Source organism: Stenella coeruleoalba (genome assembly GCF_951394435.1).
Source record: "Stenella coeruleoalba genome assembly, chromosome: 19".
Lineage (NCBI taxonomy): Eukaryota > Metazoa > Chordata > Mammalia > Artiodactyla > Delphinidae > Stenella > Stenella coeruleoalba.
In genome coordinates, this window is record NC_137165.1 from 32,097,894 (window position 1) to 32,120,287 (window position 22,394).

Consider the following 22,394-nt stretch of genomic DNA (forward strand, 5'->3'; position numbering starts at 1 on the left):
GAATATCTTTGATCATTTTCCTTTCTATCCCAGTTAAACTATAACAGTGGTTCTATACTCTCCTTTTTTTCTTGAAGAGGATTTAAAATCCTATTCCATTTTGTAAAATCTAATACTGAGCCTCTTTCCTGTCTTCTGGATGCTCTGAAGTAGATTGCTTAGATTCAAGAACATTTTGAAAGACTGCTTATGAAGCAATAGCAGCAGGGTGCAAGTCACACTTTTCACACTTCTTTGAATATCATTTCCTTCAGGTTTTTTTTAAATTAATTAATTAATTTTTGGCTGTGTTGGGTCTTCGTTGCTGCACGCGGGCTTTCTCTAGTTGCAGTGAGCAGGGGCTACTTTTTGTTGCGGTGAGCCAGTTTCTCATTGTGGTGGCTTCTCTTGTTGCGGAGCATGGGCCCTGGGCACACGGGCTCAGTTTCTCCGCGGCATGTGGGATCTTCCCGGATCAGGGCTCGAACCGGTGTCCCCTGCATTGGCAGTCAGATTCTTAACCGCTGTGCCACCAGGGAAGTCCTCCTTCAGCTTTTTCTTTTTCTACCCAAAGATAAAAGGAAATAGATTCAATGTTGTTGAGAACACTGACTTTTCTTCTCAGATTAAACCATGTATTTTCTGGTTTCATTCTATATTTGTATCTTGTTTGCCATTGCAATTTGTAAACTTACTGAGCAGGAAATAGTTGTTGTTCTTTCAATTTGGAATAGCCCTAAGCACATGGTTATTAATGGTGACATGTTTTAAACGTCCTTGGTTTTAAAATCAACAATGTTAAACATCATTTGAGTTTTTCACTTTTACTTTTCTTTATTCTTGGCTTGCAGGTTTTATTCTGGATACTCTCACTATGTGGTTCTCATACGAGAATGGAGTCATTCTATAATAGTTGATTTACAAACATTGGAAGAAAATATATTAGCCACCGAGATTTAGATAATTCCATCTCCCATTACAGTACAGTGGTATTAGTGTGACTTTGAAATCTAGTCGTATTACCTCTGTTTTGAGGCAAATATGTGAGCTTTGATTCCCATATATGAAAATTAGTGATAATAACCTACTTGTATGGGTTTTTGTGAAGAATAAGTGAAAAAATTTATATTACACGCTTGACTGCTAAGTGCTTAATAAATGGTAACTGTCATTGGTCTGAAATTATTCTGCTCATTTTCTTAAAAGTGACTACCATGCCCTGTACTCACCAATACCTTGCCTATACTACAAATGTATTTTTGCTTTTTTTGTGGTTTTTCTGAGTTGTGATATTTTGAATTCTAACAGAATGCAGGATGTTGGGGAATTCCTTTAATGGATGAGAGAAATCTGGGATGTTCTATTATCTCATTTATTCCTGTAGCTCCCAGGTTTGGAGATATAAAGTTGTTAGAAAGTTGCTCTCACTCACTTGCATTTTAGGAGACGTTAATCAGTCCCATTTAAAAGGAGTTGGTATACATATATTTTAAATAAGCACAGAAAAATCTTGGGGTCCAATGACATCTTTTGAAGCCTGGTTGGATAGGAGAATAGTGAACTTTAGTTAAAGTGACAACTTGAGCTGTCTTTTTTGGCAGTAAGTGTTGGTTAATTCTAACAGCAGGAATGATTGAAAAGTCCAAGAAACAATCTTCTCTCATGGATTTTGTTACGATTGACACTACTTACAAAATTGTAAGGTTCTATAACAGAAAGACCTGCTTCCCAAAGTACCTTTTCTGAAAATTCACCCCACCCCGATTGTTGCATATCTGTTTAATTTTTCAGTTCTTGTGGTTTCCAAGGAATCCACAACCATTAAAAATGAGCTTAACTCCTCTGGAGGTCAATCATTCATTCATCCATCAGCGAATTCAAAAAATATTGACGGTCCAGTTTGAATCACTTTGCTGTGCTCCATGTACCATGATTTTCTAAAGTTGTCGCCCTTGCGTCTACTTGGGGGAAAGGGGAAGAAAATAAACATGGAAATAAATTAAAATACAGGGTCCTATGAAGGAACTGGACAGCGTGGGGGACCTAAGTTTTGGACACTACGGAAATAGAAGTTCAGCTCTGCAACTCATGAGCTGTGTGCCTTGAACAGGTCATTTCAGGATGAGCAAGGTGAGAATGTCGTGGAACGCCGAACTCTAGGATGGTTCCAGCTCCTGGCAAAGGGTCACATCACGGTAGGTGTGTGAAGGTAGAATAGGCTTGCAGTGACCACTGAGAAAAAAAAGGTGTCGCCTGGTCCTTCTGCGCACAAGAGGGGAAACAGGAGGGGTCCCTTCGGGACTTCTGGGCTGGCTTCGCCGGCGGAGCCGCAGCGCACGTCGGCGTTTGGCGGGAAACACTCGAGCGTGGGCCCTCTGCTCGCGGCCGGGTCTCAACGGTTGGGCACCTCTCCGGCTGCCTCGCGCCACGTCATCGAACAGCTCCTCCTCCCCTCGCTCGAGTCGCACGCGCGGAAGTAAACACCTTGACGTCATCAGGGCGCGTCTTCGCCTTTCCCCTCCCATCTTCCCAGAACGGTGGACGTGCTCACCTCCGCTCTGGGCCAGGTCTATGTCCCGGTTTCCCGCCGTCGCGGGCAGGGCGCCAAGGCGGCAGGAGGAAGGTGAGCGATCAAGAGACCTCCAAGAAGAGCGGCCTTCGGCAGTTCCCATCGCGGATAGAGGTGCGGTCCGCGGGACACTACGGAGGCCAGCGGGAGTTATGGCATGGGGGTTCTGGGGGCGGATAAAAGTCCGCCTTAGGCAGGCAGAGAAGAGTAGGGGGGAAGGCCGCAGCGTTCTTGTCGCTCTCCAAGCCGGAGGGGAACTTTGCATCCAGTGAGGACTTTGGTCTAGAGGGGGGCGGTCCCAGACCCAAGTTGGGTGAAAACCCTGCTGGGGGACAAAAAAGTGAACCCCAACGCCGAAACGCGTACTGCTCTTAAATGGGCTCATAAAGCCTTTGTTCTCTACCCATCCATTCCCGCCTCCCCCCCTCCGCCCCTTCGTCGGGCCGCCAGCCTGCCTTTGGGTACGGTATGAGGGAGCCAGTTTCCAGGAGCCAGTTTCCATGGTTACCCACCACTTGGCCTTCTGGGATATCAGTCACTCTGAACAGGGACCTAACTTGAACCGTGAATCAGAAGCAAACACAGGTGGCTTTTAATTCAGCTGAGAGTTTTTCTGCTGTGTTCCAGGTTTTGGTCTATTGTTTAATAAAATTGGGTTTTGTGCTTCTGTATAGGTATGCTTGCAAATACATTGCCTTGTGCTAGGCTTAACTTTGTCAGCTACTTTGAGTCATGCATTAGCAAATACTCAAGTTGATTTCACTAAAAAGTTGCTCTGGGTTTATAAACCCTCGCTTGCAAATTGGATGTAGGTGATTTAACTGAAGAGTCATGGGTTGATTATTTCCAGCCCTGAAATTCTATTGTCATTCCCTTTTCAGTTTTGGGAGATTGAATGAGAGATATCTTTACAGGCCTTTGAATTGCACAATTTTTCCCCCTGTCATTACAGAAGAGAAAGGATGCACATCACAGGAGGGAGGAACTACTCCAACTTTTCCTATTCAAAAACAAAGAAAAAAGCTTATTCAAGCTGTGAGGGACAATTCATTCCTTATTGTTACTGGAAATACAGGAAGTGGTAAAACAACTCAACTCCCAAAATATCTATATGAAGCAGGTAAGTTTATTCTGGGAAAATATTGGGAGTACTTTAAAAATATCCTCTTAAAAGCTAATAGGACTTCTGTATTACACAAATGCCCATCATTTGTTTTACAGTCCCAGTTCTTGTCTTGGCACACTGTCCCTACATCTTCCTTGCTTTTTTACAGTCTTATTTTAGATTAGTTGAAATGGCATTTTCAGTTATCATAATAATTCCAAATAGAATTATAGGTAGATGTTGATTCTGTGCTATAGAATAAGGTTGTCTTGCAGTAGACTGTTGACCACTGGTACTGAAATAATTTTCCGAGGGAAGGGATATATTGATATCTGCTGCTGACATTAGTATTTCTTGGTTCTATCTCCAGAGTGTTATCAGGTAACTGTTTATTCCTTGCCTCTCCTAACACCAAGCCAGCTAACAAATTATCCTTACGGTGTCTTTCCCTTTAATACGGTAAAACTTTCTATCATAAGGTTGGTATAGAGCAAAATTATGTTGGATATTATAAAAATTTCGTAGTGTATATTAACTTACTCTAATGCATCGAATCTAAGATGCCGTCTATTAAGACACACCCCTATTTTACATACTATTAATGAAAAAAAAATGCCATCAGTTATAAGATGCATCTCCCTTTCAAAGATATTAAAATAGTAAAATATGCCTGTAGAATCTATGAAAAGTGGTATATTTAAACTTCTGTGGCAAAGTTAAATCCATTTTAGGAAGTGTGTGGAATTTTATGGATTCCTAGGGGTTAAAAATTCTTGGCTTACTCTTTAGAGTAAATCTTTAGACTGAAATTGAAAAAAATTAATTAAAATATATACATTTAGAACAGCTATTAATATGTAGTCTTATTTTTAATTAATACTTAAATTTCCATGGTGCACATGTAATACAGTGTGTTGTTAATTGGCAGAGTTTTCTTTTAGAAACACTTGAACAGTTTGTATTGATTGACCAGAAACAATTTAGCTCTAATGGGAAGCAATTGTTAACATTTTTGTGTGTTTTTACTTCTGGTTTTGATAGGGTTTTCACAACATGGTATGATTGGTGTGACTCAGCCACGAAAAGTAGCTGCCATATCTGTTGCTCAGAGGGTTGCTGAAGAAATGAAATGCACTTTGGGATCCAAAGTAGGATACCAAGTTCGTTTTGACGATTGCAGCTCTAAGGTACAAAAGTTTTGTTTGTATTTAATTAAGTACTGTAAATTTATAGAAAGAGTGAGAAAGTGATGAAAGATTTTGACTTCAAAATTCCATTTATATTTTAAAGAAACAAAGCCTCAGATTAGAATTAATTTATGTTGCCCATTGTTAATGCTCTAGTCCTGGGGTGTCTAATTCATCCCATTTTCTCCCTTCTCAATTAGTTTATGTGACAGTTACGTTGATTTTTCACAGGACTGTCATGTATTTTAGCTGTAAGGATCCTTGGCATGTAAATTACATTTGTATTCTTTAAAAATATTTTTTATTGCAGTAAAATGCACATAAAATAAAAGTTACCATTTGTATTACTTTTAAACCATTTTTAGGTGCAACAATTCAGTAGCATTAAGTTCATTCATAGTGTTGTGTAACCACTACTGCTATCTATTTTCAGAATGTTTTCACCATCCCAAACAAAAACTCTGTATCTACTAAACAGTAGCTCCACATTCACATCTCCCTGCCCCTAGTCCCTGGTAACTTCTATTCTGCTTTATGTCTGTATACATTTCCATATTCTAAGTACCCTGTACAAGTGGAATAGTACAATATTTTGTCCTTTGTGTCTGGCTTATTTCATTTAGCTGAAGTTTTCAAGGTTCATCCATATTGTACAGTTATAGTCTTGAAGTCAGTGGAAAACGGACAGCTTAATGAACAAAGTCATTGATCAAGTATTTATTGAGCATCTTCTGTATTCATGGCAATAGTTCATAGTTACAATTTATATTCCTTCAGGATTTCTTAATCCTGTACCAGATACAAAACAATCTCTGATTTGCCTATGGTCCCTGATAGGAATGGCCATCAACAGTGGCAAAGAATGACTCCCCAAAATACTGTCTTTGCCTTCCTAGTGGTCACTGCTGGGGATTTTTCTTTCTTTTTTTCTTCCTTTGTTTTATGGATATCATTGCTGTTAACTCCTCCTCTGGACCTTACTCTCAGCGTGGTTTTTTTTTTTGTTGTTGTTTTGTTTTTTTTTTTGGTGGTACGCAGGCCTCTCACTGTTGTGGCCTCTCCCGTTGCGGAGCACAGGCTCCGGACGCACAGGCTCAGCAGCCGTGGCTCACGGGCCCAGCCGCTCCGCGGCATGTGGAATCTTCCCAGATCGGGGCACGAACCCGTGTCCACTGCATCAGCAGGCGGACTCTCAACCACTGCACCACCAGGGAAGCCCTCTCACCTTGTTTTAATTCTAGTCGACTGACCCTATTTTTGTAACAGGAAAGTGGTCAAGGAAGAAGAGAGTGAGAGAAATGGTGCACCTACCTTTTCTCTTGAGTCTTCTAAAATAGCAGCTGAGACAGGGAGATGAATTCCATTTCATTATTGTTTTCCCACAACTTGCTCATCTGAAGTCATTACATTATCTTAACCACTTTCCACTGACTTCATTGTATTTCCTTATTGGTCACTTTTGTTTGCTTTATTCCAGAATATTCACCTTAGTTCCTTATCCCTGTCTCTGTATAGATCACAAGTTTCGTAATTTACCATCCATGTTAGTAGACATGTTATTAGACTATTTTATGTACTCTTATTTCATCAGATTAGTTTGATCACTTAATATCTGTACATCTGAGGGGGAAAATTTAGTTTGCAAAGCAGGGATGAATTTCTGTGATTTTATTTTTATGTATATGTTAATGTACTCTGCTGTTTGAACATTAGGAAACAGCAATCAAGTACATGACTGATGGATGTTTACTGAAACATATTCTGGGAGATCCAAATCTTACCAAGTTCAGTGTCATTATATTGGATGAAGCCCATGAGAGAACTCTAACTACAGTGAGTATTTTACTGTATCGGTTATTTATTAGACAGTTTACTTCTTTTGGGTAGCTTTGTACTGTATAGTGAATTGCCTTCTCTTACTTACATTTTAATCTATTCAAATGGGAATCCTTTGGTTAGGAGAGCAAAATATTTAAAATAAATTGGTTGTTATGTACACTTGTGACTTATTAGAAATTTACTTTTCTTTCAGGACATCTTATTTGGTTTATTGAAGAAGCTGTTTCAGGAGAAGTCTCCTAATAGGAAAGAGCATTTAAAGGTGGTAGTGATGTCAGCAACTATGGAATTAGCCAAGCTCTCTGCATTCTTTGGAAATTGTCCAATATTTGATATACCTGGAAGGCTTTATCCGGTCAGAGAAAAATTCTGCAATTTGATTGGTCCACGAGATAGAGAAAATACTGCATATATTCAAGCGGTATTACTTGGCATCCTTTTTATGTCTTTTCTATATCTATGATTCTAGTTGATTGAGTAGTTTGATAATTTATTTGTCTCTATTATTTTAATGGCAGCCCTCATAGGTCCTAGGACTTTTTTTAAAAAAGATTTATTATTTATTTATTTACTTATTTTTGGCTGTGTCGGGTCTTAGTTGCAGCACGCAAAATCTTCATTGAGGCACGCAGGATCTTTTGTTGTGGCGTGTGGGCTCTTCTTTGTGGTGCACGGGCTTCTCTCTAGTTGTGGTTTGCACGCAGGCTCCAGGGCACGTGGGCTCTGTAGTTTGCAGCACGCAGGCTCTAGTTGAGGCATGCAAGCTCAGTAGTTGTGGCACGTGGGCTTAGTTGCCCCGCGGCATGTGGGATCTTAGTTGCCTGACCAGGGATTGAACCCACATCCCCTGCATTGGAAGGTGGATTCATTACCACTGGACCACCAGGGAAGTCCCAGGTCCTAGGACTTTCGAGAATCAAGTTTAATTTTTCTGTGGAACTAGGGGAGGTGGTGGTGGTGGGGGGACTGTATTTCCACTAGCATATTATGCTTGTGTTTCTTGCTTTAGATTGTGAAAGTGACCATGGATATCCATTTGAATGAAATGGCTGGAGACATCTTGGTTTTTCTGACTGGTGAGCATTCAGTACCAGGTTTTAAAAGTTTACTATTTGTACAAGGGAGCGGGGCACCATGATAGAGTGTTACCTTTGTTGGAAAATCTAGGCTCTACTCATGTTATCCTAGCCTTTTATGATTTTCTGAGTAGTTTTAGATATTATATCTATTACAAGATATATAAGGTAATTCTACACTGCCCTAAAAACCATGAGTCTCATTAGTAAACATAGGTAAAATACACTGACTTTTAGTAGAAAGATATTAAACGGTAAAATATTAATATTTTTATTACTCTATCTTATATAGAGCTGTTAACCACACTAAACAGTCCTGGATCTGAATGATTAATTTCATTATTTCAAAAGACATACTACTAGCTCCTTTCTTCTTTGAGTGGTGGGATGGTACTGTGTGGTAGCAGTACATAAGGTGTAGAATCCATGTCTCGTAGACAAGCCTTTTTTGGAGGTCAAAAATAGAAATAGTTAAATCTCAGACTAGTGTGATTTTTCAAGTAGCAGCATCCTACTAACAGATATGAGTAATTTCATGGCTCACCTCCTACACTGCCTTGTACCCCTGTCAGAAGTGAGACATTGTAACAATCTCTTAGCCTTTTTGAGGTACTTAATTAAGCATTTTGAAATACACCTAAATGTAGTATCTCCTGGACTAGCCTCCCCTATGGTAATGATTAACTTTATTGAGTCTTCCTCAAATATACCATATTAGCAAGATGAAAGGCTTTATGACTATAAACATTTTTATTCCTTTAGAGATTTAAATTCCTTGGAAACTTTCTTCTATTTTTAATTTTATTATTGTTGAGATTGAGTACCATTTATGTGTTCATCTACCTTAGATCAAATGAGAGATTTAAAATAACTATTATGTAAAACCAATATTAATCTAGAAGGGTTTTTTTTTATTCTTAAATTGATTTTGCTGTTCAGTTGCTGACATTATTTTCTCCCCTCATTTCAGGTCAGTTTGAAATCGAAAAAAGTTGTGAGTTACTTTTTCAGATGGCAGAGTCTGTTGATTATGATTATGATGTCCAAGATACCACTCTAGATGGCTTGCTAATATTGCCGTGTTATGGATCTATGACAACAGGTAATTCCTCACTAGAACAGAAAATTTGATTTTTAAAACTTTTCATTGAATAATAACATGTATACAGAACAGTGTTCAGATCTTAGGTGTTTAGGTCAGTGAATTTCACAAAGTGAACTCACCTTTGTAACCAACACCCAGATCAAGAAACAGAGCATTAGGAGAACCAATCAGCATCCCTTTGAGAGAAGTGATTTTTTTTTTCTTGAAATCTTTTCACATTCACTTTTTCAAGACCTTGGACATCTATCCCCCTTACTATTGTTAAGAGTGGCCTATGTCTTATCCCAGCAGAACAAAAATATTGTTGGTAATTTTTTGAAATTAAGGCTATAATTCCTTGATAGTAGTACCGTAAGTCAAATCTGATTTGCCACTGCCACGGAATTTCTAGAAATTTTGTATATCCTTATATATCTGAAACAAACCAGTGGATTGTTTTCTTTTTATGTAGCTACACACATTAGTCTACTTTTCAAGTGCGATGTTGTTCTTTTTTAAGTTCAAAGAGCAAATGCAAACTCTTATTCTATTTGTTCATAATATTGTTGAATGAGGTTTAGAATTTGTTTTATAAAACTATTTTATTATGGAATTTGACTTGTAAAAGCAAAGGGAAGTTAACCTGCAGCCTCCTATTTGAAGTTTAATTGGGATTAGCATTTAATGTAATGCAAAAAGCATTTAAATGTTTTTATATTTTACGTGTAGTTTTGTTTTTGTTGAGTAGGTGGTTCTTATCCTTATATTAACGAAAAATGTTCAGGAATATATGTGTTGGTAAATAACCATAGACCATGTGCTATTTTGGAAATCTTTTTTGTGATGATATTGGGCCCTTGCTCTCAACATTGAGATCTATTTTAGATTTTTACAACTTAAAGGGAATTTGTAGGGTCATTATTAGATATTTAATGTTCTCATTGTTTTTTTTGAGATTTTATCTACTAACTTTTATAATTTACTTTATAACTGATAAGATAATTCAAAACCTGTTGCAGTTGCTTTGTTGTTAACTATTAACAATATATATATTTTTTCTTTTTCTATATAAAGTAAATAATTTCATTCTTTCCATTTTACTGCCATATTGAAAATAATGTTCTCTATCTGCCATTGCTTCTTGATTATCTTCCTGAAATTCAGTTTTTGTACTATTAAAGGTTGCTAGTGACCTCCTGTTCCTCAAATACCATGGCTTTTTTCTATTTGTATTTTGATTTTGTGTTAATATAAGTCTCCTTAAATGCTGTTGTTTAGGATAATTATTTGGTTCTCCTGACCACTATTTCTATAAGGCTGCTGTCTTCCCACGCTCCCTGGCCTTTGTTCCCTTCTGAATGTGACTGTTCCCTAAGGTTTCATCCTTAGCTTGCTGTTTTCTTAGAATTCTCTGTTTTCGAGAGGTTGGCTCCTAGGATTCATCTGTCACTTTGTGATGACTCCTGAAAGCTGTCTCTAGTTCAGTCTCCTGCACTCTAGACCTGGTGGGTCTCACAGGGCTTTCTGGTCTGTGCATCCTAGATCATACAATCCAAACAAGTGGCAACTCCTACAGGTTTTCTTTTACCTTTATCTTGTCCAGATCACTCATTTTTCTTTTTTTTTTTCTCATTGTCATCATTAGAATTGGGATCCTCAGTTTGCTTTCCTGAGCTGTTAACATATCCTGCTAACTTGTTTTCCCTGATTTAATCTACCATCCTACCTGCCATGATAAACATAATCTTCCAAAAGCACAGCTCTGATTGTGTCAGTCTCCTGTTGGGTACCTTCATCCATTTCCTATTGCCAACTGAATTATAATGCGAACTTAATAACCTGGTATTCATTATCCTTCCAGTATGACTTCTACCAGCTTTCAGCCCTAATTCCCAGTGTATGTGATTTTCTTTGTTGGTGTATATGCGTAAATGGTAAAGATGTGGGATTGGGTGTGAGTAGAGCCATTATTAAAGGGTTTTGTTTGTTCATTTTAGTTTCCCTTCCGGTTCCAAGGACACTGTAAGGGTGAGCTACTGGTGATCCATTAAGATCATAACAATATTTATTGTAGCAGTTTATAACAGTGCAAAGAGGCATTCAGATGGAGCTGATGAGGTACTAAGTAATGGGTGAGGTGGAGTTGGATGAAGTAGGGAGAGGGTGGCAGGTTCCTGGGATCTAAGGCTTTCTTTCTAAGCCTGGTAAATACAATATAGCACTTATTTTCTTTATTATTGCTACTTTGGGTTGTGGGGAGAGACACATAACATTATCATGTTATTTCCTTTATTTCCTGTTAGCTTCAGGAACAGAAAACTTGCACTGGGGAGTGAGGAGTGGGAAGAAGAGTTTCCTGCTTATAGCCTGGAGTGAGGGGGTACAAATGGACCTAGGTTTAGTGAATAAGTAAAAATTATGAGGTGGATATTTTATATTTGCTCTTATTTCTGGGCTAGCCATGAGGGTGGCTGACTGTTTCAAAGGGACATCTTAAAATACCTCCCTACTTGACATAAAAAATTCTCATCTGTCAAATGTGAAGAGGTGCTGTGGTATCCCTTGTACTACCAGGGTCATGTGACCCTGCTCCCTGGGCTGAACTCCCCCAAGCCCCAGCCTTTGCAATGTTCACTCAAACTCAAAATGTAAGAGAGATTTTTGATTCCTTTTCTTCCCACAACATTTTTGTGACTCTGTTTGCTCTTTCCTGAACTTGTACTCCTCCTTTCCCTTTTATTCTCCCCTTTCACTGGTTGAAATATGCTATTTTGTTTCACAAGTGCAACCAACTCCATAAGAACCTTTCCTGATTTCCCTCCTCACAGCTGGTTTTTCTCTCTTCTTCATTTGAACCTCATTGTGCTTTACTGTATCTCTTGTGGCATTTAACACATTTATCTTGTGTTACGATTTTCTCATCCCCTCTATGAGATTGTGAACTTCCTGAGGTCAAGTACTAAACACTGAAAAAGTCCTGACTAAGTATTTGTTAAATTGAGTTCCAGATTTTTTACTTTCTGCTGGATATTCTATTAATGTCTTACACCAAACACTATGTCTGAACCTTTTTCTTGTTTCTCTCAAACCTTTTCCCTCTTCTGACTTCCCCCTTTTTGTTTAGGTCTTACACTCCTTCAGGTTGGTCATGCATTTAGGGAAAGCTGAACCCTCACAAAAATTTATGAACTGAAATATACGTGTTACTTCATAAGTGACAGTTATTTGCATGGAATTAGACACTTTTAGCACTGACGTAATTATCTAATTCAGTGCTTCTTAGCCTTTTGTGGAGGGTGGGGATCTCAGATTTTTATTTTTAAGTAATGAAAGCCTGGCTGTTTTTCTAGAAAAATGCACATATACCCATATATATATATTTGCATAATCAGATTTTTTTATTTTACAGATAGAGGCTAAGTGATGTTCCTGAGGTCACATGGTGAATCTACATTTGATAACTGGTTATTTATTCAGTAGTGGAGAATCTAACAGTACATGTGTTTCCAGAATAGATGAAGAAAAGGAGAGGAGTTTTACCTTGGATTAGTGTACAACATTTTAAAAGGGGAAAACCTACTCATTCAGATTATTGCATAAATCCAAAAATAGTTTTTTTTCCTTCTGCTTGCAAACCAAAGCTATTACTTCAATATAGCAAGTACCAAGTGTCTAAGATAGTTTCCTTAAATGTTAAGATTAAAGATGTGGGGGAATAAGGCTAATGAGTTTCACATAAAAACTTTTAGTCTATGTGGAGTCTCCCCAAATGGGAAAAATTTTCTTTTGTCTTAAAAAGAAATATATACTTTTTAAAAACAATAAAATCAGCAAAGAAAAATAAACTTACTCAGATGCCACCAACATGATTAAGTGATAATCAGTATTAATATTTTGAGGCATATTGTTCTGACCTTTTTATTTATGCATTTAGATATATTTTATTGTTTAGTGTTTTTTTTTAACAAAAATGGATTTATTTTACATATGCTCCTTCATTTTTCTTTTTTGCCCTTTGTAGAAGTTTTAAAAGTATAGAAAAGTACAAAAAAAATCCATTTTCCACTATGCAGAACTAATAGTTGGTGTCTCTCTTTTAAGAAAAATTACTCAATTGAGGGAAAATAATACAGTTTCATTATAAAGAATTCAAGCAGTGTACAGTTTTACAAAGGTAAAAGTAATCACCTCAAACTCCATCCAGAAATAACCGTCTTTAACATTAGAAAAAACATTATTCAGATCTGTGTGTGTGTGTGTGTGTGTGTGTGTGTGTGTATGTATGTATGTGTGTACATATAGAAGGATAAGTAAGTAGTTAGATAGGTTGACAAATACTTTTTTTAAGAGAGAGATTATACTATTAGCTGCTTTTTAAAAAAGTATTTAATTTTTCTTGAATTTACTTGAAGGAATTGTTAACTTCAAGAATATCTTTCTTTACCACATGAGATAATATTTTATAAAAGAGTGCTTTAAAGTTTAAAAGGATGAAAAATATTAAGCTGAAGTTAATATCTTCTTTTTAGACTATATTTGGTTGGAGATCTTATCTGTTGCCTGATTTGAAAGATGAGCACTTAAGTACTGATATTCTTCTATATCCTCCCCTTCTGATTTTTGTTAGTTATTTTTACATTGTTCAGTTGTATTCAGTATTTACTATCAATCCTTTTACCATGGTTTTTCCATTTCTAAGTTACTTTCAGTTAATTATAGATTGGCTAGATTTTAACCTTTTTTTTTTTTTTTTTAATAGAAGAGCTCTTGGGTGTTATTTTTTTTTTTGTAGTTCTTTTGTTTAAGAATGTCTGGCTTTTGCCTTTATACTTGAGCTACATCTTGGCTGGGTTTTATGTTCTCGGGTCACACTTTCTTTTCCTTAGAACTTGGTAGACGTTGTCCAGTTGTCTTCTGGCATTGAATGTTGCTGCGGAGAAGTCTGAGGCCAACCTGATTTTTTTTCCCCTCCTTGTAAGTGATTTGCTTTTTCTGTCTGATTGCCTGAAAATTTCTATTTTTATCCTTAAAGTTCAATAGTTTTTAATTAGAATATTTTTTGGTGTTGAGTGTTTTATAGTAAAATTGTCCTGGAATTTTATGTGCTCTTTTTAAAAATCAACTTTATTGAGGTATAATTTACATACAATAAACTGTGCCTGCTTTAAGTATATAGTTCAGTGAGTTTTGACAATGTATATACCTGTGTAACTACCACCGCAAACAAGATAAATTATTCTTAGTTGCTCTTTTGATCTGCAAATTCAATTCTTTATTTCAAGGAAATTCTCTTGGGTTATATCTTTGTATATAACTCTTGCCTATTTATTGGTTTCCTACTTCAGAGTTACCAATTATTCTTATGTTGGATTGCATGTCTTCCATATGTTTTAGCTTCCTTCTAGTTACTTTATCTTTTCAACTGCACTTACTGATTATCTCAAGTCTTTTCTCTATGTCAGAAGTTTGATTTCAGCTGTATTAGTGAGAATTCTCAAGATATTTTTGACTTACCAAAAAATGACTTCGGGGGGGGTAGAGTTTGAGCTGAGCAGTGTTGTACCTCTTTTATTCTGTTCCAGAATCATCTTTTTTCCCCCTTTGATTGACAATTTCTGTTTATAGCTTTATGTTCCTTTTATACACATATTCTCTCTCTCTCTCTCTCTCTCTCTCTCTCTCTCTCTCTCTCTCTCTCTCACACACACACACACACACACACACACACACACACACACACACACACACTTTCTCTCTCTCTCAAACACGTTTCTGCTTTGGGATCAATTTGGAACAAATTCTTTGAGGACGTTTCAGTTGGCCTTAACATATGTCACATACATGTATCTTAGTAGCATTACTCCATTAAGAGCGTTCAGTGGTCTCTCCTCAGTATCCTTATTTCTTGGTAGATTTTGGAAAACCTTTCTGCCTCTTTGCCAATCCCCCCCCCCCACCGTTAATTTATACTCTAGTACCTTATTAGGTGCATGGAGGTAATCAGGAGAATTGCTACATCTTAATGAAAATATTCAGTTTCCCTTTTTCTTTGTGGAAAGTGAGAATGTGCTTTAGGATATATGTATTTAACTTTTTCCCAAACCTTTATAAACAAACATAAAATTGGCATGTGTTTATACTTGTGGAATATGGTGAAAGTATGTGGGTAAAATGTAAATGTGAAACAAACGTGAGTCTTGTCAAAACAGCAGTTTCAGGCCTTTTTTTTTTTTTTTGCGGTACGCGGGCCTCTCACTGTTGTGGCCTCTCCCGTTGCGGAGCACAGGCTCTGGACGCACAGGCTCAGCGGCCATGGCTCACGGGCCCAGCCGCTCAGCAGCATGTGGGATCTTCCCGGACCAGGGCACGAACCCGTGTCCCCTGCATCAGCAGGTGGACTCTCAACCACTGCACCACCAGGGAAGCCCCAGGACTTTTTAATTGACTGTAGTGGACAAAATGATAAACTGAAATTTTGCTTGAACTGAAGACTAAAATTAGGTACTTTTAAACATGGGTTAATTGAAAAACAGAGTTATTCATAAATATGCTCAGACTGGACATTTCTAATTTATGTAAAATTTTAGGGTAATGTGGAATTTCAAAGGTAGAAGGATCTCAATTTATTATTTATATCATGCATTTTTAAATTGATCAATTCATTGAACTTTACTGAGCACTTTCTGTGGTCCAGCCATTGTAGGTACTGGGCATATGTACCTACAATGACAATGTACATACCTGTGTAACTACCACCACAAACAATAAAAGAAAGTCCTTATTCTTACAGAGCTACATTGTAGTAGAATAGATAGACAATAAATAATAAATAAATGTGTAAACATATAACTTAAACTGCAAAGTAGTATATGATTCCTTTGAACTGTCTGAGCTACCTAAATCTAAGAAACACCTAAAAAATAATTTTTATCACTTATGTGTAAGCTGCCTTTCTAGCACGTTTTTTTTTTTTTTTTGGCGGTACGCAGGCCTCACTGTTGTGGCCTCTCCCATTGTGGAGCACAGGCTCCGGACGCGCAGGCTCAGTGGCCATGGCTCACGGGCTCAGCTGCTCCGCGGCATGTGGGATCTTCCCGGACCGGGGCATGAACCTGTGTCCCCTGCATCGGCAGGCGGACTTTCAACCACTGTGCCACCAGGGAAGCCCTCTAGCACTTTTTTACTTGTGAAATTAATTTCAGAATGATTTTTAGAAAAATAGCAGCAATACTTGACTTGGTTTTAAACTTGCCTGTCTATATGTAAATCCTGGGCAAGCTGCTTGACCTCTCTGGGCTTTAGTGTTCTCATCTGTAAAATGAGATAGTTGGCCTAGTAACATAATTTTAAAACTGTGATTGTCTGTGCCACTCCTTTTCCCCTTCATAATAGTTCAACTTTGGTCTGTTTTATATATTGCGGATACATGGATCTTTTTAAAATTTTCTTTGGAAACAGATTTTGTACTTTATTTAAAAACAGGTTTGGTTAAGATTTTCTTGGCTGCTGAAAAGAAAACAACTTGAGGTTGTTCAGGTAGAAAGAGTGAATTTTCTGAACAAATTTCCAAATATCTCGTGGAAATTGCAGCCAGGCATTTAAAATTTTTCTCTTTTTAAAGGATATATATGTACTTACTGTTCTAATGTATAACATAAAATAGTAAACACATATAAAATAAAAAGTTTAAAAGGATGTTATGAGAAATATAAATAGACATGCTAATGATTTCTTTTCATACCCCAATCGATTGACTTGTATACTCCCTGGAATTATTACTCCTAATTTTTGGATGTCATTGAAATAGATGATCTACCCAAATCCCTTGCTTGACCTCTCTAGCTTAAGTGATCTTTTCCTTCATCCCACCATGGCCACCCCTTCAAAAATTTAACGTTGTAGACTTTGTCATTATCTTCATTTCTGATCTCAGTTTTAAACCTCTTTCTGATGATTACTTCCTGTCTCTGCCAGCTCACTCTTCTGTTCCTAATTCAACAATTTTCAGATTGCATTGAGATTTGTCTTATCACTTATCTCCTTTTGCCTATGCCGTAATCATTTCCTTGCAAACATTAACTCTCTTGTCCTGTTCTCTGCTTAACCTGTCAGGAGGGCAAGTCTGGTCAAATCCACCTTTCTGCTTATTTTACACTCAGGCCTGAGAATTGCCAGCAACCCAGAAATACTCTCTTGTGAACTCTCATGGATGATTCATTTTTTATTCTCTTTAGACTAGCTTTCCTGCATATATACTAGTCACTTCCCTATGGTTCACAAGTTAATTCTTTCTCTTTGCAAGAAACTGGCTTAATCAAATTGAGCATCTCTTGGACCTTATTCCAAATTCACAGGAGAATGAGACTGGCCCAGTTGAAGGGAGATGTTTATCTTTGGTGCCACAAACTATGGCCAGAGGAGCAAGGTATCATACTATAAGCATCGCTGCTGAGGCCCACCCTTCAGAATGTGTGGATAGTGGAAATAAGGGTGGTGTTACTTGTTTAGAGTTGGAGTGATGAATTGGGCAGACACCTGAAAAAGTAAAAACTGCCTTAGCTAATCAGTCTTTAAAGCATAGAGAGGTTCTTAATCTGTTGTCCATGGATAGACTTCAGAGTCCTAAACACCCTGTTATTTGAAAATTTTTTTGTGTATGTACATATGTGACTTTTAATGGAGACAAGGCCCACAGTTTTTAAATAGTCTCTAAGGGAGCTATGACCTGTATAAAGGACTCTGCTGTAGGGTTTATTTTAGCAATGATCATCTGTGATGCCATGGATCTAGAGATCTTAATAGTGAAAGATGAGGAAAAATAGTTTTTGCTATTATATTTTGAATTCAAGATAATTAAAGAGTGAAGAAAATAACTTTTAATGGAAAGAAATGAGTTTTTCAAAACTTCAGTTTGACAAATGCATGTTGTAAATTAGTATTTTCTCTTTACATATAATTTAGATCAACAGAGAAGAATATTTTTGCCACCTCCACCTGGAATTAGAAAATGCGTCATATCCACCAATATTTCTGCAACATCTTTGACAATAGATGGAATCAGGTATAACTTTAAAATTCCTTTTAAAGCCGAGGAAGCCACTTAGCTAATCATAAAGCATTAAGTTTGTGTCTCTGTGCCCTCCACTAATTCCCTTCTCACTTTTTTAACCTGTAATCACCTATCATATTTTGTAATTATTGATTGCTCTGAATAGGAAATGGAGTAGGAGGTGCACATAGTATTTCTGTTCACACTTTTTTTTTTTTTTTTTTTTTTTTTTTTTGCGGTACGCGGGCCTCTCACCGTTGTGGCCTCTCCCATTGCGGAGCACAGGCTCCGGACGCGCAGGCTCAGCGGCCATGGCTCACGGGCCCAGCCGCTCCGCGGCATGTGGGATCTTCCCGGACCAGGGCACGAACCCGTGTCCCCTGCATCAGCAGGCGGACTCTCAACTACTGCACCACCAGGGAAGCCTGTTCACACTTTTAAAATACTGGTACTTGGTAACATGTAGCTTTCTCTTCCCAAATTTAAGATGATGTGTGATGTTTCATGGGTTTCTTTAAATGGGAAGCCAAACTTGTTTTTTCTATATTACATTACCAGCAGGTACCTAAGATGATCTGATATTCCCTTCTTACCTGTCAGCTCCACTTCACATAGTAAGCTTTGTATATCCAAGTGTTTATCTGGAGGTAATGTTGCTTGCTTTTCACCCTTCTGTGAAATGGACTTTTATTTTTCAATGTAATCAGTGATGCCATCAAATTTTGGAGTAAATTTTGTAGTGAAACACTTATCAGTCTAAGTCTAGACTGATAGCTAATGTGAAGTTCTTTCAGACTGTTGAACCACATTCCTTCTCGATATTTATCTTTTACCCAATATATTTTATGTCCTTAACTAAGTCTGCCTCTGCCACAGGAAGGCTGGACCTGACCCAGAGATCCTATATGTTTCTTTTGGGTAAAATGATCATCCAGATCTAAGAGGAAGTTTAATTTCCTCTGCTTTTCTCTTTGCTTTAAAAATAATGGTTTCATTAAGGGCTTAGGTAAGCAGCTGTCTTGAGTAAATTAAGCTCTGCCATTTTCTGTTTCCAGCAAAGGCAAAAGTCATTAAATAGCATGTTTCAGAATGTTCCCTAAGTGAATGATAGGCTTAATACTGTTCCTAACTTAGTTTTTTACCTGACTTATTCTCCGTTTAGTTGGCTTAAAGTGGCATAGTTAAAGGATAACTGGAATTAGGTTCTGAACCTGTTAGAATGGTTTAGAGCTGATTTTCAAGTTTATTTTTTTAATGGGAGAACATAAAATTAACATTGAAAAGTGAATAATTAAGTAGTATTTATTACATACATAATGTTGTGCAACTACTACCTTTATCTAGTTCTAAAACATTTCATCACCCCCAAATAAACACCTGTACACTTTAAGGGGTTGCTCCCCATTTGCGCCTCCACCCCAGCCCCTGGCGACCACCCCTTTCTGTTTCTATGGATATCCTATTCTAGGTATCTCATATAAATGGAATCATACAATATGTTACCTTTTGTGCCTGGTTTCTTCCACTCAGTATGTTTTTTGAGGTTCATCCATGTTGTAGCATGTATCAGTACTTCATTCCTTTCTGTGGCTGAATAATATTCTGTTGTATTTGTATACCATAATTTGTTCATCCTTTCGTCCCTTAATGGTTAATGGACATTTAGGCTGTTTCTACCTTTTGGCTCTTATAGTCCTCCTACAGTGCTACTATGAACATATGGCTACAAGTATTTGTTGAGTACTTGTTTTCAGTTCTTTTGAAAATTTCAGCCTAGGAATGGAACTTCTGGGTCATATGGTAATTCTATGTTTAATGTTTTGAGGACCCTCCAAACCATTTTCCACACTGGCTGAACCATTTTACGTTTCCAGTAGCAGTGTATGGGGTTTCCAATTTCTTGACTTTCAAGTTTTACACTTAACTTAAAAGTTGTTACGTAGTTGTTCGTTTGGTAGAAAAGGAGTACCCAAAGTGGTTAAAAATTAACAAGTCTTTCCTTATTTTATAGAAACTTACCTTTTTTTCATTGTACTTAGATATGTGGTAGACGGTGGCTTCGTGAAGCAGTTAAATCACAATCCCAGACTAGGATTGGACATCCTAGAGGTGGTTCCGATTTCAAAGTAAGTCTCTGTGTTAAGCCTTTTTGTTCAAAGAACAGTTGATTAGATAATTTCTGATTGGTTTGGGGAAGGAAGTGAATTACTTAGAAAAATCACAGAACATTTTGGGGACTTTGTTTTTTGTTTGTTTGTTTTTTCTTCTAAAGGAGTGAGGCCTTACAGCGAAGTGGCCGAGCTGGCAGGACTTCCTCAGGAAAATGCTTTCGCATCTATAGTAAAGATTTTTGGAACCAGTGTATGCCTGACCATGTGATCCCTGAGATTAAGAGAACTAGTTTGACATCCGTAGTTCTGACCTTAAAGTGCCTTGCCATACACGACGTAATAAGGTATGTAGACAACTTGAAAAAAAGAAAAATTTGTTAGGGAGTAAGGTTATTCCTCAGAAATTTTTTTGAAGTATTTGACTCGTATGTCCCTACGTTTCAAGGTTCAGCTAAACCCAAATACAGGGCTTCTTTGCATTGCTTTACTGGGATTTGATCCCTTGCTCGTATTCTAACCTTGGCTTAATGGAGTTTTCATGCTGATGTTTATTTGGATAATTTAATGACCACTGTTTATCTGTAATGAAAGGTGTACAGTGACCCTAATGCCACTCAGAAAGTGTTGTTTTTTTTTTTTTTTTGGTAGCATCTTTTGTATGGCCAGCATGGTACCAAGTACGATGAGAGACAGAATAATACTCTTTAGTAGGTTTTTGCTTTCACTAAGCTTAAATTATAATGGGGAAACGAGATTCGACACGAAGCAAAAAATAGAACAACTGTTAAATTAGTTAAATGTTAAAGAATATAATTAGTATAGGACAGAATATTGTAGGGGCTTGAAATTTCATATTATGAAATTTATGGTAGAAGAAATAATGAAAGCAAGTATTATCTTGGTTTTAATTTTGGTCTTAATTGGAAATGTTAAAGTGTGAGGAACGTTGAGAGAAGGTGACCATGCCTTCTTTAAATGCATAATAAGAAAGGAAGTAATTACTAGGTGCATCCAAATATGTATTGTATACTCTTAGAAAGCCATCTAAGATTTTTTTATAGTTATTATCATAAGACTAGAGGTTTTCTTCTTTTTTTAAAATTTATTTATTTTGGCTGCGCCGGGTCTTTGTTGCGGCATGTTTAGTTGCGACACGCGGGATATATTTTAGTTGCAGCATGTGGGATTCTTAGTTGCAGCATGTGGACTCTTAGTTGCGGCATGCATGCAGGAACTAGTTCCCCAGCCAGGGATTGAACCCGGGCCCCCTGCATTGGGAGTGTGGCGTCTTACCTACTGGACCACCAGGGAAATCCCGAGACTAGAGATTTTCTAGATGAGAATATAAATCCTAGAAAGAGGAAAGCAAATATGTAAAATTCTAACTGATATCATAAATAATACTAATGAGAAAGAAAAGCCATTTAAAGAAATCTAAATGGCCAAACAGATGAACCCATATTTAAAAATATTATTTATAAAGGCTAACAGCAGCATATAATCAAGAATAAATATATATTAGAAAAATAGGAACAATAATTACTCAATATCATCTGCACTGAGGTTTTTTTTTTGCGGTACACGGGCCTCTCACCGTTGTGGCCTCTCCCGTTGCGGAGCACAGGCTCCGGACGCGCAGGCTTAGCGGCCATGGCTCACGGGCCTAGCCGCTCCACGGCATATGGGATCTTCCTGGACTGGGGCACGAACCCATGTCTCCTGCATCGGCAGGCGGATTCTCAACCACTGCGCCACCAGGGAAGCCCTGCATGAGTTATTTTTTCATCTTAAGTTTTAAGACTTAGAATGTAATGAAAGTTCTTAAAATGCTAGAGACCAGAAAAAAAAAAAAAAGACTTCTCTCCCCCACCCCCCCTTTTTTTCTCCCAGTTTTATTGAGATATAATTGATATACAGCACTGTATAAGTTTAAGGAGTACAGCATAATGACTTACATACATCATGAAATGATTACCACAATAAGTGTAATGAACATCATCTCATACAGATAAAATATTAAAGAAATAGGAAAAAATTTTTTACCTCATGATGAGAATTCTTAGGATTTACTCTCGTAACAGCTTTCGTATATAACATACAGCAGTGATAATTATATTTATCATGTTGTGTCTCCCTGCTCTTTTTAAGATGTGTGCAGAATATGGGCAGGTACAACCAGAATTTGGAATAGGTGGTATAGTATTCATAGGTGACAGAAAGAAAATGGAACTTTTCAGTTATTATTTTGCCTCCCCCTTTCTCCTCCGTTAGGAATGATTTTAAAACTGAAAAGATAAGAACAAGTCTAGATAAGAAGGAATTAATGACGAATATCGATTAGGAAATAATGAGAGAAAACCTAATGACCATAAATGAGTTTGTATTGTGGCTTTAG

General features: G+C 37.4%; 1 protein-coding gene across 2 annotated transcripts in view; it reads left to right on the forward strand.

The window, feature by feature from the left end:
• Nucleotides 1-2,133: 2,133 nt before the first annotated feature.
• DHX40 (DEAH-box helicase 40) overlaps nucleotides 2,134-22,394 on the forward strand; it is a 53,043-nt gene continuing 32,782 nt past the window's right edge. The window contains exons 1-10 of one of the 2 annotated variants that reach the window (XM_079906123.1): nucleotides 2,134-2,602; nucleotides 3,501-3,668; nucleotides 4,695-4,840; nucleotides 6,554-6,673; nucleotides 6,873-7,100; nucleotides 7,689-7,755; nucleotides 8,726-8,857; nucleotides 17,801-17,900; nucleotides 19,928-20,014; nucleotides 20,161-20,343. In XM_079906123.1, the coding sequence (XP_079762249.1) occupies nucleotides 2,551-2,602; nucleotides 3,501-3,668; nucleotides 4,695-4,840; nucleotides 6,554-6,673; nucleotides 6,873-7,100; nucleotides 7,689-7,755; nucleotides 8,726-8,857; nucleotides 17,801-17,900; nucleotides 19,928-20,014; nucleotides 20,161-20,343 (1,283 nt within the window). In that variant the 5' untranslated portion in view covers nucleotides 2,134-2,550. Of the gene's footprint in view, nucleotides 2,663-3,500; nucleotides 3,669-4,694; nucleotides 4,841-6,553; nucleotides 6,674-6,872; nucleotides 7,101-7,688; nucleotides 7,756-8,725; nucleotides 8,858-17,800; nucleotides 17,901-19,927; nucleotides 20,015-20,160; nucleotides 20,344-22,394 lie in introns of both variants that reach the window. The other variant, XM_079906122.1, reaches the window with a different exon arrangement.